The sequence below is a fragment of the Cantharellus anzutake genome, assembly GCF_015039405.1.
Source record: "Cantharellus anzutake strain C23 chromosome Unknown EI90scaffold_38, whole genome shotgun sequence".
NCBI classification, from domain to species: domain Eukaryota; kingdom Fungi; phylum Basidiomycota; class Agaricomycetes; order Cantharellales; family Hydnaceae; genus Cantharellus; species Cantharellus anzutake.
The window spans coordinates 1-15,188 of record NW_024066988.1 but is presented as its reverse complement, the minus strand read 5'-3'; the positions used below and the strand labels follow the sequence as shown (position 1 = coordinate 15,188).

At 44.7% G+C, this 15,188-nt stretch overlaps 2 protein-coding genes across 2 annotated transcripts; both read left to right on the top strand.

The window, feature by feature from the left end:
- Positions 1–27: 27 nt before the first annotated feature.
- Positions 28–694, top strand: EI90DRAFT_3017886 (uncharacterized protein; the record flags this gene model as incomplete). The annotated part of the gene is made up of 3 exons (XM_039057156.1): positions 28–154; positions 234–466; positions 530–694. The coding sequence occupies 3 exons, from the start codon at positions 28–30 to the stop codon at positions 692–694; spliced, it is 525 nt and encodes a 174-aa protein (XP_038913816.1).
- Positions 695–9,735: 9,041 nt separating this feature from the next.
- EI90DRAFT_3126466 (uncharacterized protein) lies at positions 9,736–10,686 on the top strand (the record flags this gene model as incomplete). The annotated part of the gene is made up of 1 exon (XM_039063920.1): positions 9,736–10,686. One exon carries the CDS (start codon positions 9,736–9,738, stop codon positions 10,684–10,686), a length of 951 nt encoding a protein of 316 aa, XP_038913815.1.
- Positions 10,687–15,188: the final 4,502 nt, after the last annotated feature.

Sequence of the window (15,188 nt, the reverse complement as noted above, 5' to 3'; positions counted from 1 at the left end):
CGAAAAATCTACAATTTCAGCTTCTTCATGGCCGGCTTGTTATCTTTATCCGGATGGTTCACTGGTTTGACTCAAGCTTGGAATCCATTCTGGTTCGATTTGAAGCAACTTAGGATTCACAAATCGTATTTGATCGAACATGATGCCAGTTTGAGTAAGTAACTCGTCGTTATGACTTACATAACTGATTGACTCTTTCACCCCGCCATATTCACACACATACATACATACAGGCCGTGAGGACTGGCCAGGCAACAATTGGGAACCAAACGCTCAGCTCATCGATGCTCTTATATCTCAAGCTTCCTCCCCTGAGGGACTCTCCCATGAGGATTTCGCTCGTCACCGTGTTAATCAAGAGAACAAGTTGAACTATAAGCTTAGTAAACCTAGACATATTTTGGCAACGGGAGAGGTTGGGTTGGTCATCCCTGCGTTGGGGAGGGGGAGCGATGTTCCCAAGGAGGTTCGTCACCATTTTCTTTGTTTCCCCCCCTTCTTATATCCAATCATCTACAAAAAATTGCAGAGGAAGATATCGCTTGAATGGGCAAGGGCATTCTGGCAGCATAATCGTCTTCCAGTTGATTGGAAACCTATAGATAAGACTGTGCCTTTCCCTGTGATGAACGACGTTGCGGCCATTGTGAGGGATGATATGGAGAAGATTAGAGAAGGAGAGAGGGCAAAGTGACCGAAGGCAAGCAAAACTCTGTGGGGGGGAAGGGCCCGGTCGATTCTCATTGGGAATTCGATCATAATTGCGTTTTTTTTTTCTCCCCCTTTTCTTTTCTAGCCGTAGTTGTTCGATCTCCTAATTCTGCGCCTCTACTACGCGGTCCCTTTGTGTACGTGTCCGATTTGAACTACAGGTATATTGTACTGCCAGTTGCGGAGGGGGCCAGCGAGACAGCGAGACAGTGATGCACTTTGATTCAACATCAGTGGGGCGAGCGCGGTTAATTTCCTCAAGTACTTAATTGGAGTCTGTCCCCAGCCTAGGAGTAAGAATCAAGGGAGCACTGCAGTGATGAGTGCCAATGACTGCACTAAATATTAACCTTTATCCCCGTGAGAACCAATTCAATCCCAAAGCCGGGTGAGGCCGTTTCACAACCGTGAACGTCGTTGTAGGTAAGGTGCATTGATTGATGTCCTCAACACCAGGATAACTGTACCTTACACTACAGACCCATCCTCTATTCCTTGGGTGCAGCTCTACATCCCATTTATTGCCATAGGTGGCATATTTGGTGAGCCCGAAATCCGTTGTTGGCATCATTGCCAGTCCTGCACCTAACAGACCTTACACCACCAGTAGTTTTGCGGTTTTGCATTCCTTAAGGATTTCCCATATGTGATGATCACCTACCAATGCCAATGGTGCATAAGAACATTTTATTTCATTTTATTACGGAGTACAATTGCACATAACATGCTGGTACTGAATTGGTCCAGCCCAAAAACTATGCTTGGCACTACTGGCCACCAAAAGACGATCAAGGGCTCAAAAACATAACTATGGATTCCCCAAATTTCATCCAGATTGACCCAGCCATTGTGGAACAATGGTGGTGGTGATTTCTCATCTTACCGTGAGGTTCTGCACAATGTTGAAAGGCATGTGAGGGTGGTGGTGTCAAAAGTCCCATGTGGCAGAGCCAAGATCCATACTTCGGGAGATTGCGAAACTGGTTTTTGGCCCAAAATGGAAATCACAAGCTGTACCAAAGTAAACAAACAACCAAAATGCACTCCAGAGTGCTCAGAAAAATTCAGAAAAATCACAAAGGATGCATATGAAGATCCAATTGACACAGGGACTCTTGTGAACACTTTCCAGAATGTCTAACCCTGTGCATGGGCCAATTTTACGATTCTCATGCCTGCCACTTGGTCAAATCTCAATCATTTGGGACAAATTTAGTATCAGGAGAAACCTATGAACCCAGGGAATCGAATGGAGAGGTCGGGAAAGGATGCTATGGGTAGGAAGAGATGGATGAGTGTAGTGTGATGGTGGAAATTGGTGGAGGACTGTCAGGGACAGCTCCGAAAGTGGCAAAGTCCTGGCACAAGGGACTCAGTGGGACAAGTATTGGCTGTGCATAGCAGCAATCCTGTCATGGGGTGAGTGTTGACCACTTAGTCTGAAGTGGGAAATTGAGAAGAAGGCTACTTCTTCTGTTCCCACCCCAGGTGCTATTATATACAGGTGGTCAGGGTCACATGGGGGAAGCCATGTCATCTCTGCTGTAGGAGAAATAATGGTCACACTATGGAAACCCATTATGGAAATATGCCAGATAAATCACAAAACCCCATACAACAAACAGATATGAGAAAATAGAAGGACCTGAATTTTAATGAATTTTTACGAATTTTTACAAATTATTATGACTATACGTGATAAATTGAAAGAAAGAAAATTAGCAAAAATACTTCAAGCTTAGCATCAACAAGACGGAATTCTTGGGGGAATTTATAGCAAATATTAAACAAAGAATTAGGACAATCGATCAAGATTTGACTATAAAAACAATTGGAGAACCTCCATGGAAACTACTTTCCCACATCTGCACATGTAGCCAAGGATGGAAGTACCACGGAATAAGGATTCCTCAGGAACTAATGCAAAATTCAAAGTCGTGTTTATAATAGGAAATGTAGATGTCTCCCAAACGGACCCAATGAAAGTAATTACAGGGAAAACTACCCATAAACGACAGAGATATGACTAAAACTCCTGCAAAATGAGGACAACGTTTAAAAAGCAAGCGCGAAGACTAACCAGTAACGACCGAGACGAGCTTGATAGCCCATTAGAAAGGAAGGGATCTAATCTTAATCCACCCAAATTTTCATAATAAAAGGATCATGCATTAATGAGATATCCAATAACGGGAATAGCGACATTGTCATATCCGTACAATCCCGACCTCCGCTCCGGGCTCCTGGAACTCCGAACCTGACTTCTGGAGCCCTACTTCCCTTCCGTCACCTTCTCCTTGCTGACTCCCAAGAGGTTATCCCACCTCCGGCTCGGACACCACCTTTGGTCCGACTCCGGAACATTCCGGGTCCGACCCCAACCTCGACACCTTCCAGACGAGTACACAAAACCTATGCTCCCAACTCCGGACCTCCGCTCCGGAATCCCATTCACGTCTCTGTCTCCGGATCCTCCGGTCTTAGCTCCGACCTCGGACTTTGACCCCACCTCCGCTTATACCCATTGTATTGGTTAGCTCATTCCATTTAATTATGTTTGCCAATATTCCGGAGTTTAACTTCCGAGTTCAGACTTTCCGGACTTATGTCGGACCTTGCAACTATTGCATTGTCCTATTCAATTCCGCTATTCTCCCTCATTCCTATTTGGGCTGCTGCTTCCTTTCTATTCAGTCAGCTAGCCATTCCCCACTCCCAACCTCCTTCCTTCCTCCTTGGGCCTTGGCCCTTCATTCCTCCTTTGAGAAACAGGCGATACCTGTGGGGATACCATTTTCAGATCAAGGTGGATGCAAGGTCAGTAATCCAGATGGTAAATAACCCGGACCTGCCAAATGCGCCCATGACAAGATGGGTATCCTATCTACACTTGTTTAATTTTGAAATGGAACATGTTCCGGCAACCCAGCACAAAGGTCCGGATGGACTGTCACAAAGAAGACCTTCAGAAGAGGATTCCGAGGAGTCTGATGGGGAAATGGATCAAGATGACGCATTTCAATATGCTAGGAATATTAATGCAGGATGGTATTACTACGAAGAACAGGATTTAGCTTCGGGAGAAGAGGATGGGGAATTTTCAGAGGAAGAAGACTATGCCATGGATTTAGAAAACTCAGAAGAGGAATATGAGGCGGACTCGGAACCGGAATATTCAAGTGATGAGGAAGAATTAGATTGGGAGAATGAACAGAAATGGATAATACAACATATTGCAAAGATGGACTCAGGAGAATGTCAGAGATCGGATTATTGTCGGAGACTGGGATATTGTCGGTGTCGGAGATTGTGGCAGAGGTCTGTTGGAGCGTGCGCACGGATATGCGGGCGGAAATATGCGGCGCATCCGGAAGCGCTGTTCAAGGTTAGCAGAGTGGGATCACGGCCTCAGCGACTCAGGTGGAGCGCTGTGCCCTGAGCTTGATGTTTGGGGGAGATCCCGTATTTACAAACTGACACTTACAGCGGACTTCAAACAAGACTTGTGGGCAGAGTGGACCTGTAGGAGGAGCGCAGACTCCGCGAGCACGGACTCAGAGGGGGGAAGCCCCCTTTGCAGAAGGAGAGACTCAGACCAGACAGGGGGGGTACTCTAGTTGATTTCAGACTGAGGTCCCCAAAAGTATTTACAAGGTATATAAATAGGCAAGAGGGAATATAGAAAGGCCGGTCAGTCCGGCACGGAGATAAGCGGGGATTGTCAAACTAAATAAGGACAAGAGCCCGGGAACTGGAAAGGAGGAACAGATCACTAAACAATAAGTGGCAAGGGTTATTGATGAATAACTGAATGAGATCAATAACCTAGTGCCAATAAAGAGGGGATCAAATGCTGATATTGGCAGGGAAGCAAACAATAAATGGCACTCGGCAAGGAATGAATGATAAGCTGCCAAGTGACAAATGGCCAGAGGAAAAGCGGAGGTCAGCGCACGGCGCCGATACAAGTCCGCAAATAAGCGGGGTCGGTGCGGTGCCGACACAAGTCCGTGAACAGAAGTTGATCTGCCAGCACTGTCACACAAAGGCAGCATGAAGGCCAACAGAGGTACAGAGGGGAGTGGGAGTGTTGACCTGACCAGAGGTGTCAAGGGCAACCAGAAGTGGCCAGAAGGTGCAGAGATGGGCAGAGGGTGCGGAGTGGACGGAAGCGGGGCATGGCTGTGACCACATAGTGGGAAGCAATGAGTGTGGTTCAGATGGAGACAAGGCAGGCATGACTGAATGCTGGGAGCGCCAAGGGCTCAGGAACTGGAGGTAAGGTCGGAATACCGGCAGGGTCTAGGTTCTGATTCTTGGCCAAGTCTCAGGCAGTAAGGCAGGGGGCCAGAACTGGGGTTGGGGGCTGGTTAGGATGGGTTTCGGGTCGGCAGATTCGCCTATCGGCATTGGTTCGCCGCTGACGGAGCCCCGGGATTTGTCGGTCGTGACAGAGAAGAGGAATGTCTACCGGTGGAAGTACGATGGAAAAACCCTACAGTTATTTCCAATACTGGTGTGGAACCTCTTAACTGGCTAGGATGGGTAGGATACATGGAAGGTCAAATTAAACTGGAAAAACAACCCAAATCACTAAGGGAACAGCCTGTGGATTTAAAGAAAGAGGCAGATTTTTTTGATCCAATCAAGAAATACCTGACAACTATGGAATTACCAAAGGGAGCTACGGAGTGCAGGAGAGTCCTGATGTGGGTCAAGAAATTCTACTATGGAGATTCAAGACTCTGGCAAAGAAACAGTGTACAACCACCACTTTTGGTAATAGAAGACTTAGACAAACGCTGGGATCTATGCAACCAAGTGCATGACGAGACCGGACATCGGGGAAAGCTCCCGACCTATAAGAATTTAGCGGATAAAGTCTGGTGGCCACGAATGTTTACATTTGTGGAATGGTATTGTCAAACATGCCATGAATGCCAGGTTAGATCTAATTACAGGCCCAAAATCCCAATAAGGCCGACGTATGTAAAAACAATTTTGAAGAAATTTGCATTGGACATGGTCCATATGCCAAAGAGCCGGAAGTATAATTATATAGTGGATGCCAGAGACGACTTGTCGGGTTGGCTTGAAGTGCGAATGCTGTATGACAAAAGCTCAATCGGAATAGCAAGGTTTATTTTCGAGGACATAATGTGCCGATTCGGCTGTATTCCACAAATAACTACAGACAATGGATCGGAATTCAAGGATGCAGTTCAAACATTAGTAAAGAAATATAATGTTCCAGTAATTCACACTTCCGTGGAGAACCCAAGGGAAAATGGAATGCTAGAGGTAGGACATAGGTATTGGCTAGACGCAATTTGGAAGAATTGCAAGGGAAACAGAAACAAATGGTCTGAATGGTTTTATTATGCTATGTGGGCAGATAGAGTAAGGACGTGTAAAGCTACAGGATTTTCACCATATTATTTACTATATGGACAAGTGTCATATCCATACAATCCCGACCTCCGCTCCGGGCTCCCGGAACTCCGAACCTGACTTCCGGAGCCCTACTTCCCTTCCGTCACCTTCTCCTTGCTGACTCCCAAGAGGATATCCCACCTCCGGCTCCAACACCACCTTCGGTCCGACTCCAGAACATTCTGGGTCCGACCCCAACCTCAACACCTTCCAGACGAGTATGCAACACCTATGCTCCCGACTCCGGACCTCCACTCTGGAATCCCGTTTGCGTCTCTGTCTCCAGAACCTCCGGTCTTAGCTCCGACCTCGGACTTTGACCCCACCTCTGCTTATACCCATTGTATTGGTTAGCTCATTCCATTTAATTACGTTTGCCAATATTCCGGAGTTTAACTTCCGAGTTCGGACTTTCCGGACTTACTCCGGACCTTGCAACTATTGCATTGTCCATTTCAATTCCGCTATTCTCCCTCATTCCTATTTGGGCTGCTGCTTCCTTCTATTCAGTCAGCTAGCCATTCCCGACTCCCATCCTCCCTTCCTCCTTGGGCCTTGGCCCTTCATTCCTCCTTTGGGAAACACCATTGAGTCAAACACTTGACCCTCGGTGTTGTTCCTCTTTCCATCTCCCTTTGTCTCCTTTTGTCCTACCCTTGTTCCTTTTGATTCTGGACCCCTCCTTATATACAATGTACCTAGTAACTTGTAACCTCAGTCCGAAATCGACTTGAATTCCCCCAAGAGACTTCCCCTCTGCTAGATCCGAAATTAGGGACCCCCAGGACAACCAGCAATGGCACAGCACTCCACCTGAGTCGCTGAGGCCAAGGTCCTTCCATGCTAAGTCTCCGATTCCACTCCGGAGTTGTCCGAATCCGCAAGTTCTAACAACAAGCACCTCTATTCCCCTTTGACATCTCCAAAAGAACATGGCATACATTGGACTGGCATAAAGTAGAATCTACAACGGATCTACTAGCACTAAGAATGGCCCAATTGAAGGAAAGGGATGACAATATAGACCAGGCATCAAAGGATCTAGAAGCCCAACGGCAGAAAAATGCGCAAGCATTTTGGGACAAATATGGAAAACCACAATATAAAGATCCAATCAAACCCGGTACTATGGTATTAGTATATAAGAATTTCCTAGATAATCAACAAGGAAATAAAGGAGCGCTGAGATGGTTCGGGCCATATTATGTGGTAGAAAACTGACCATCTGGGGCATATGTCTTAGCGGAGTTGGATGGAACAGTATTGTCCAAGCCCATAGCAGTGCAACGGGTAAAAATGTTTTATTTTCGCGAGAACAATGAGCCTATCATACACAAACGGAAGCCTGAACAAGAGGGAAAATGGAAAACAATTGAGAAATGGCATAATTTGGAAAGGAAACAGTGGTTAGGAGAGGAGGAGGCTGATGGGACCCCATCAGAAGAGAGCAAGAATGGGGATGACTCAGGAGACGATGACTCGGGAGGATTATCTGACGAAAATCCAGAAAGTCTGGAGAAGGTGATGAATCTACGAACCTGATGGGGACGATTTCGTGGAAATAACATTTGAAATACCTTACAAGGAAAGCCAGGCACGGTTAAATAAGGAAATATTATATTGGGATGCAGTGTGGGATAGATGGACCATCAGAAAACAATTGATAAAAGAGGGAAAGGATTTGCTGAAATGACTTGTTAAGTGAACAGGCAAGGGAAGCAGCGAGGTACGATCCATGATGGGACTATAGGGACCATGAATGGAAACATCAGCCCGGGTCATATATGAGGTATAAAAGTCCTGAATCACCGAGAGGATGCCTCTATTTTCCTGCGCCCATGCACCTTAACTGGTTTCACATCTTGGAAAGGAAAGAAAGCTTCTCCAGCGAAGTTTCTTCAGTTAATTAACCCACATTAATGGATTCAGGGATCAACCAAGGCACATATAATACAGAGCGCCCGCAGTGGTGGAACAAAAGTCAAAGTGCACATGGTAAATTATCAGGGAAAAAGCTTAGTATAACCATAAAAAGCTAACAAGTTATAAAAAGGAAAAATAAAATGAAGAAGGGATGGACTTCGAGAATCTGGAAGCGTGTGGTCGGCTGTTGCACATGGGCAAGGAGAGGCTGGAAGAACTGGCGATCACATCAGCGGAGGAGCAGACAGGGTGAAGAGTTCCCCCTTGAAGAAGTGGCTGAAACGATCGTTAATGACCTGCCAACACCCGAACAGGTACAACAAGTAACCGGCAGACCGCCAGTAGTGGAATGCCCAGCTTTTACATATCGGTATGTAGTACGGGATGTGATGGCAGTACATGGTCTATCCGAAGGACTTGCTATGATCCACATAGACGACTACATAGCCAACGGACAGGACTGGAGGGAAGCGTGTCAGATACACACCAGAAATATATGGGTGTAATAATAAATATTGTATTTTGACTCGGAGGAAAGGTATAAAATAACTTAGGATAATTCCACAGCATCAGAAAGACCCCCTGAAAGCGAACAAGACTAGTCCACAAAGCATGAAGACTACTCTATACACGGCGATCGCAGTAATCCTGAGCCTGATCCTAGCTTTAGCAGGCTGGCGCTACGGATTTACACCCAATAAGGACAAGGAAAGGGAACCGGAGAGCCCATTAACGTCTGATGGAGAAGAACCAGAGGCGGTTCATAGGAATATGGAGTATCGAGAGAAATCAAGCTCTCAGGAATCGTTGGGGGACCGGTATCTACTCAAGAACCAAGGGAGGAAGCCAATGGGCAGGCAATTCTACGTATCCCGCAACCTTTCTCACCCCTACTAACCCAACGGAAGGAGGAAGAGGAGTAACATCCCCTTTATTGCCTTTCCGGGGGCAGGAAAAGGTATGGATCCGAAAATGGCTGTCCCAGAATGGCAAATGCTGATAGCCGAGACTTTGAACACAGCTGATCGATAAATTCCTGGACTCTGTGTGCAGATCCCAATGTACTCTAGCGTTAAAGTAAACAAAACCAGGGATAAGGTAGAGACAAGTAGTGTCTCATCGGCCCAGAAACAATTGAGTAGTAATCAGGGGATACACGAGTAAGACACAAGGAATCGATCAAAGAGGGCGCAAGATCCCAAATAAATGGAAAACCCGAAGATGACTTGCCAGTGAGACAAGCCAGGAAGTCAGCAGGGGGAGGAGTCATGGGAAAATCGGAAAACCCCAGTAACAGTGGCGATCTAAGATCGGAGTGTGCGCCCAAAGGAAAAAGCCGAAGGAGGATTTGGTCTAAGGGAACAGTCAGGAGAATTGAGATGTTGAGCTATGATATTGAAGACCAAAGCAGAGCAGATATCAGAAAGGTCAAGCAGAAAGGAACAGGGAAGTGGAACGGAGAGATGAGGCTGCGGATGGACTGCCTCGCGGTCATTGGAAAGATGGGGGGACAAGACACAATCCACGAAGGGAAAGCTCAGAACCCCAGAGTACCAATGGAGGATGGAGTATACAGAAGCAAAAATATATAAAAATCAGAGGAGGACGAAGACAACTTAGCTAGAGTCCCACCCCCTCAGAATAATCTGAACTAGCTTATATCTGAATATGTCTACTGTCCAGACCGCCAAATCGCCAGTCTCCCTAGTCAAGCGAGGTCAGATGGAAGGTTGGATTCCGAATCACGTCATAGCAGCAGGAGCAATCACAACCTTGGGAAAGGTGACAATCCCGGAAACAGATGAAATCTCCACTAGTGCTGATAGCCACGGGTCGGACTCCGAGCTTGAATACCTGATTGAAAGGGTGAGGAATAACCTTAACCAGCGACAAACAGCAGACAGGGTATTATTGGAAAGGACGGGGGGAATTCTGGAAGAGTCCCACCAACAATCCGATAGTAAGCACGTGAAGACAAAGACAGAGGAAGTTAAGATAACCCAGATAGCCGCTGTAGATATGGATTCAGAAGATTTACAGGATGCGGAATTACAGTATCCCAAAAGTAGTATTGCAGAGTATGCATATAACTGGACGGACCCCCCCATCAACCAAGTGGCATCGGTACCCCATAATTCACCAGAACCCACCTGGGGACCTACCCGATCTTCTTATGTACCCCGCGTTGGAACCATGGCATCCCCAGCATTCGCCAAATTACTCAAAGAAAAGATGCACATGGACTATGACCAAGGTTACCCCAAGGGCATCAAATTCATAAGCGTCTTACTCAACAAACATCTAACACAATTGGAACGAGACTTGGACAAGACTTGGAGAACTACTCAAGAATGCACATCGCTAATTCAAGCTGAGATCGCGCTTCGAGAAAATCCGCACAGGATGGGAACTTTATTCAAGTTGCACGAGACAAGGCCATTGGTACGAGACCTGGAAGAAGTCATAGAATTAGTAATAGGGAGGATTACGCTGGAAGCCACTATCTGCAATGGCCATGGAACGGTAGATTACATCGACAACAATCTACATCAAGCATGGGGACAACTTCATCATTTTCTCCATCTATCCCTTGAACATCTAACTATACCCCTGTCATGACCATGCATTCTGACCCAGATGCCGGCCCTTATTCTGTCTCCTTTTGTTTCATTTTGTCACCTGACTCATTCAGTTTCTTACTATATATATATGTATATTACATTATTATAACTTTAGTCTGAATATCGACATGGTTTGTCCCCCTAACAAGGCAGCCCCAAGCCACTTCGAAATGTGGGCAATGAGACAGTAGGTGGGCACAGCGCTCTCTTGGAGTCGCTGAGGCCGAAGCCCAACCCCGGAGCCTTGTCCCCACCAGTCATCCCCATTTGCTGACCCATACCTAACAACCCCGCAAGGAACGCCCTCTCGAATTTTACCACGTTTTCCAAACATTCGTATACGAGAAGCTCCGAGAGTTCGATCCTGAAACTATGAAGGAATTGCAAGTAGCCATGGAAATGTACTGATCGGACCAAGACATGTTGTTTGCTGACGAAACCTGGCCAGTTGAGTGAAGGGAAAGATATTGGAGGTAGCTATAAGATACCTTGACGTGAAAATACACTCTCTCCCAATCACACTACTGCCCAATCAACCCTGAATTATCTTCCAAATACATTCTTTGTACTACCACTAGGACTGAATATGGAACACTTTCGCAAAAAGATTGAGATGAGACCTAAGCAACCTTATGCAAATATCTAATAAACAATCTTAAGAAAACATATTGATTGAAAGATAAGAGAAACAAAGTGATTAAAAAGGGGATTGCAAGGGACTGCAATAGACCCGCTGTGCCTGTTTGTAGGAGAAATAACGGTCACACTATGGAAACCCATTATGGAAATATGCCAGATAAATCACAAAACCCCATACGACAAGTAGATATGAGAAAATAGAAGGACCTGAATTTTAATGAATTTTAACGAATTTTTACGAATTATTATGACTATATGCAATAAATTGAAAGAAAGAAAATTAGCAAAAATACTTCAAGCTTAGCATCAACAAGACGGAATTCTCGGGGAAATTTATACCAAATATTAAAGAAAGAATTAGGACAATTGACCAAGATTTGACTATAGAAACAATCAGAGAACCTCCATGGAAACTACTTTCCCATGTCTGCACACGTAGCCAAGGATGGAAGTACCACAGAACAAGCATTCCTCAGGAAAATGCAAAATTCAAAGTCGTGTTTATAATAGGAAATGTAGATGTCCCCCAAATGGACCCAATGAAGGTAATTACAGGGAAAACTGTCCATAAATGACGGAGATATTACTAAAACTCCTGCAAAACGAGGACAACGTTTTAAAAGCAAGCGCGAAGGCTAACCAGTAACGACCGAGACGAGCTTGATGGCCCATTAGAAAGGAAGGGATCTAATCTTAATCCACCCAAATTTTCATAATAAAAGGATCATGCATTAGTGAGATATCCAATAACGGGAATAGTGACATCAAAAGCCCGAGCTCAGGGAAAAGACAATGTTTACAAAGTATCCATAATTAAAACATACAACGAAATTTACACGGAAATTATGAAAAATAGGGAATTATAGTTATGCAAATTTTCAGCCCAAACGGTCCAGCTGTTGTGAAGTTATACCCATGACAGGAATATAGAAATCCACATCATGTTTAATGACACGTGAGGGTGGCAATGCGAAGGGAACCGGCCATCGGAACCGAGATCCGCACTTCGGCAGATAGCGAAGACCAATTTCCGTCCAAATAAGGAAGAGCCTGGTCAAAACAAAGCATGGAAAGTGCAAAACAACCTTAGATCATGAGGGAAAAATCTGAAATAAATCACAGAAGCCCATATGAAGGATATAAACACCCGTGCATACCATAAATCCTGAACAATTAAACAGAAACAGTGCCCGCATACGAACGACTATGGGAACGACGCACATGATTACCGAATGCGCGCGCAAACTTTTGCTAACTCGACGAATACCAGGAAATAGAACACAACTTCAGTACCATTGGAAAGGTGGGAATAAATGAAAATTTATGATACCAAGAACGTGAGAAACCATCCAGAAATGAATGAGATACAAGGACATGAAGTTAGAAACCTGAAAACGCGCAGGAAAACAGCTTCAAGAGGTCCAGAGCCCTAAATAAAATACATAAAAATATGATATCTTCGAGGACGACCTACTATAACAACGAACAACACATATGGAGGATTAGGATGTGATAATACAAAGGGGAATCAAGGAAGATGAACGAAATCCACGAAATCCACTAAACTATGATGGACCATGGCGGGAATTTTAGGGAACGATATTCTAATGAAGTGGAGAGCTATAATACATTCGTTTGAATAATTCTTGACTACTAGCAACTTTTTCTTTTGGTTTTAAACCTGAATAATTCACTCATTTACCATTTCAAGTCTCATTTTAACTAAATGTCACTGAATAAAAATGGAATAAATCAGCTGAAGGTCTCAGCACAACCATACGCATAGTAATGCGAAGTTTGAATTCAGAATGACCAAGTCATAGCGAATTTAATGGTAAATATGAGGAATTTGAAATAGGAAACTTGTCAGAGTCCGCGCGTCAGTTCGCGCGTAAGAATCTCCCCGGGAAACTAGTTGTTGTAAAAGCTGGGGGGCCAACCCAGCTGGCAATAAGGCCTTATATACATGAGTTCCGCAACTCACAAGAGCGCGGCTACATTGGGAACACATGGTAGCCGATAGAGAAGCGACATGAAATAGGAGAATAGATCATGCGGATAAGGGGGCGATAACGGGTGAGGGATGACGCGATAGCGGAAATAGCGCATTGAATACAGCCTGCGTTCTAACTACGGCAAATCACACGCAGATATCGGCTTACGGGTACTCAACCTATCCGGATAGGGGTCTGGGCCGGCCGGATAACTGTCCGTGCCCTGACAAAACTGCAACAAATGCAGTGCAGTCAAGTTCTAATTAACCATTAAAATAGCTTAGGTGAGGAAGGACAATAAGGATTCTAGGTGCAGTCTGACCGCAGTAGAGCTGCAGTTCAGCACAGCAAAGCATAGTAGAACTATAGCATGAAAATTTCATTTTTTATTCAGTTTGAGAAAAATACACTGTAAATAAATCCTGTAAATATGAGGTAGAGCATGAAAAAGGAAGGTGACCCAAGGAGTATAAAAGGGAGACCCTTTCTGCGACTTTTCACCCCCCTTAGAGAAGTAAGAAAATAGAGTATTATTTTTCTCAAGCATTTCTGGTTGTCACTCCAGTGTGAAAAAGTGATATACAGTTAAGATTGCCACTGTAGTAAAAGGCAGCAATTAAGGAGAGAAATACTAAGTAGATATTTCAACAGGAGAGCTGGTTAACACTCCAGATTTCAAAGTGTAAACACAAAACAGTTATTTTGCTACTGTTAAAACAAGCAATAAAATAAGACAAAAATAAAACAAACTCAAGGGACACTCCAGACACAATCCAAATCCATTAACTGAGTAGAATCTTTGAAACTTCACCAAGTAGAAGATTTAATTCAAGTTAAATTCCAAATTAAACAACGCTACACAGAATTACACCTAGACAAATTAAGAAATTTCAATAAAGGAACAGCTCCGCAGGGCTCGGTTTATCTGTAAGTCAATTCCCAGAAACTTTAGACTAACCCATAAAAATTGAATTAGCCAAAACACTCGGATTGGTACTATATTTACAACAAATAATACTAGTACACTTCCCCATCCTAACTAAAGAACCAGGGAACAGCTTGGTGGTGGTCACGTTTGAACCTCCCAACTGACCTTCCTTTGTTCCCTCCTTCAGCAGAGATGATGTGGCTTCCTCCATGTGACCCTAGCCACATGTATATAATAGCGCCTGGGGTGGGAACAGAAGAAGCAGCCTTCTTCTCAACTTCCCACTTCAGGTAAGTACCAGACTCGTACCCAGTCGGAGGAGCTCTGTGGACACGCAAAATAATAGCTTTTTTACGCAATGTAAATAAATGTTCTCATACTGGTACTCGACTGCTTCCAATGCTAGTCACATTCTGTACTCAATACAAAAGATCACATGGTATGGAGTTAAACAAATATCCGATCACCTACTCCGAAACTTAGCCCGCAACACTTCGCTCCTCCGACTGGGGCAAAATGTAGGTGGCGATGCATCGGAAACATCCGACTCTCACGTTAAGCCTGAATGAGTTGCACATAAAGGTTGTGCAATATAATTGTTAGTGTTGACACATGCAGTCATTATATGTCAGGGCAATAGCCCCGAACCCCGAGTCACATGTAAACTAGATAGATATAGTCACGTGGACAAGCGGGAACCTCCGGGTAACCGCTTACACACCACCGTAAAATACATCATCTTGTATCACTTACGGCTTTGTGTGCTGAGCAACCCCAAAGACCTCACACTTTTTTAAGTGCATGAGGTGTGTTTTACAACACAACCCACAACTATAAAATCTCAACATCTGATTCGGAAGCGCTTATGGCGCCTAAACACGCCCGCAAGGGCAAGGTCGCATCTGCAGCGACGTTAAAAAGAAGCGAGCGGTTTATTAA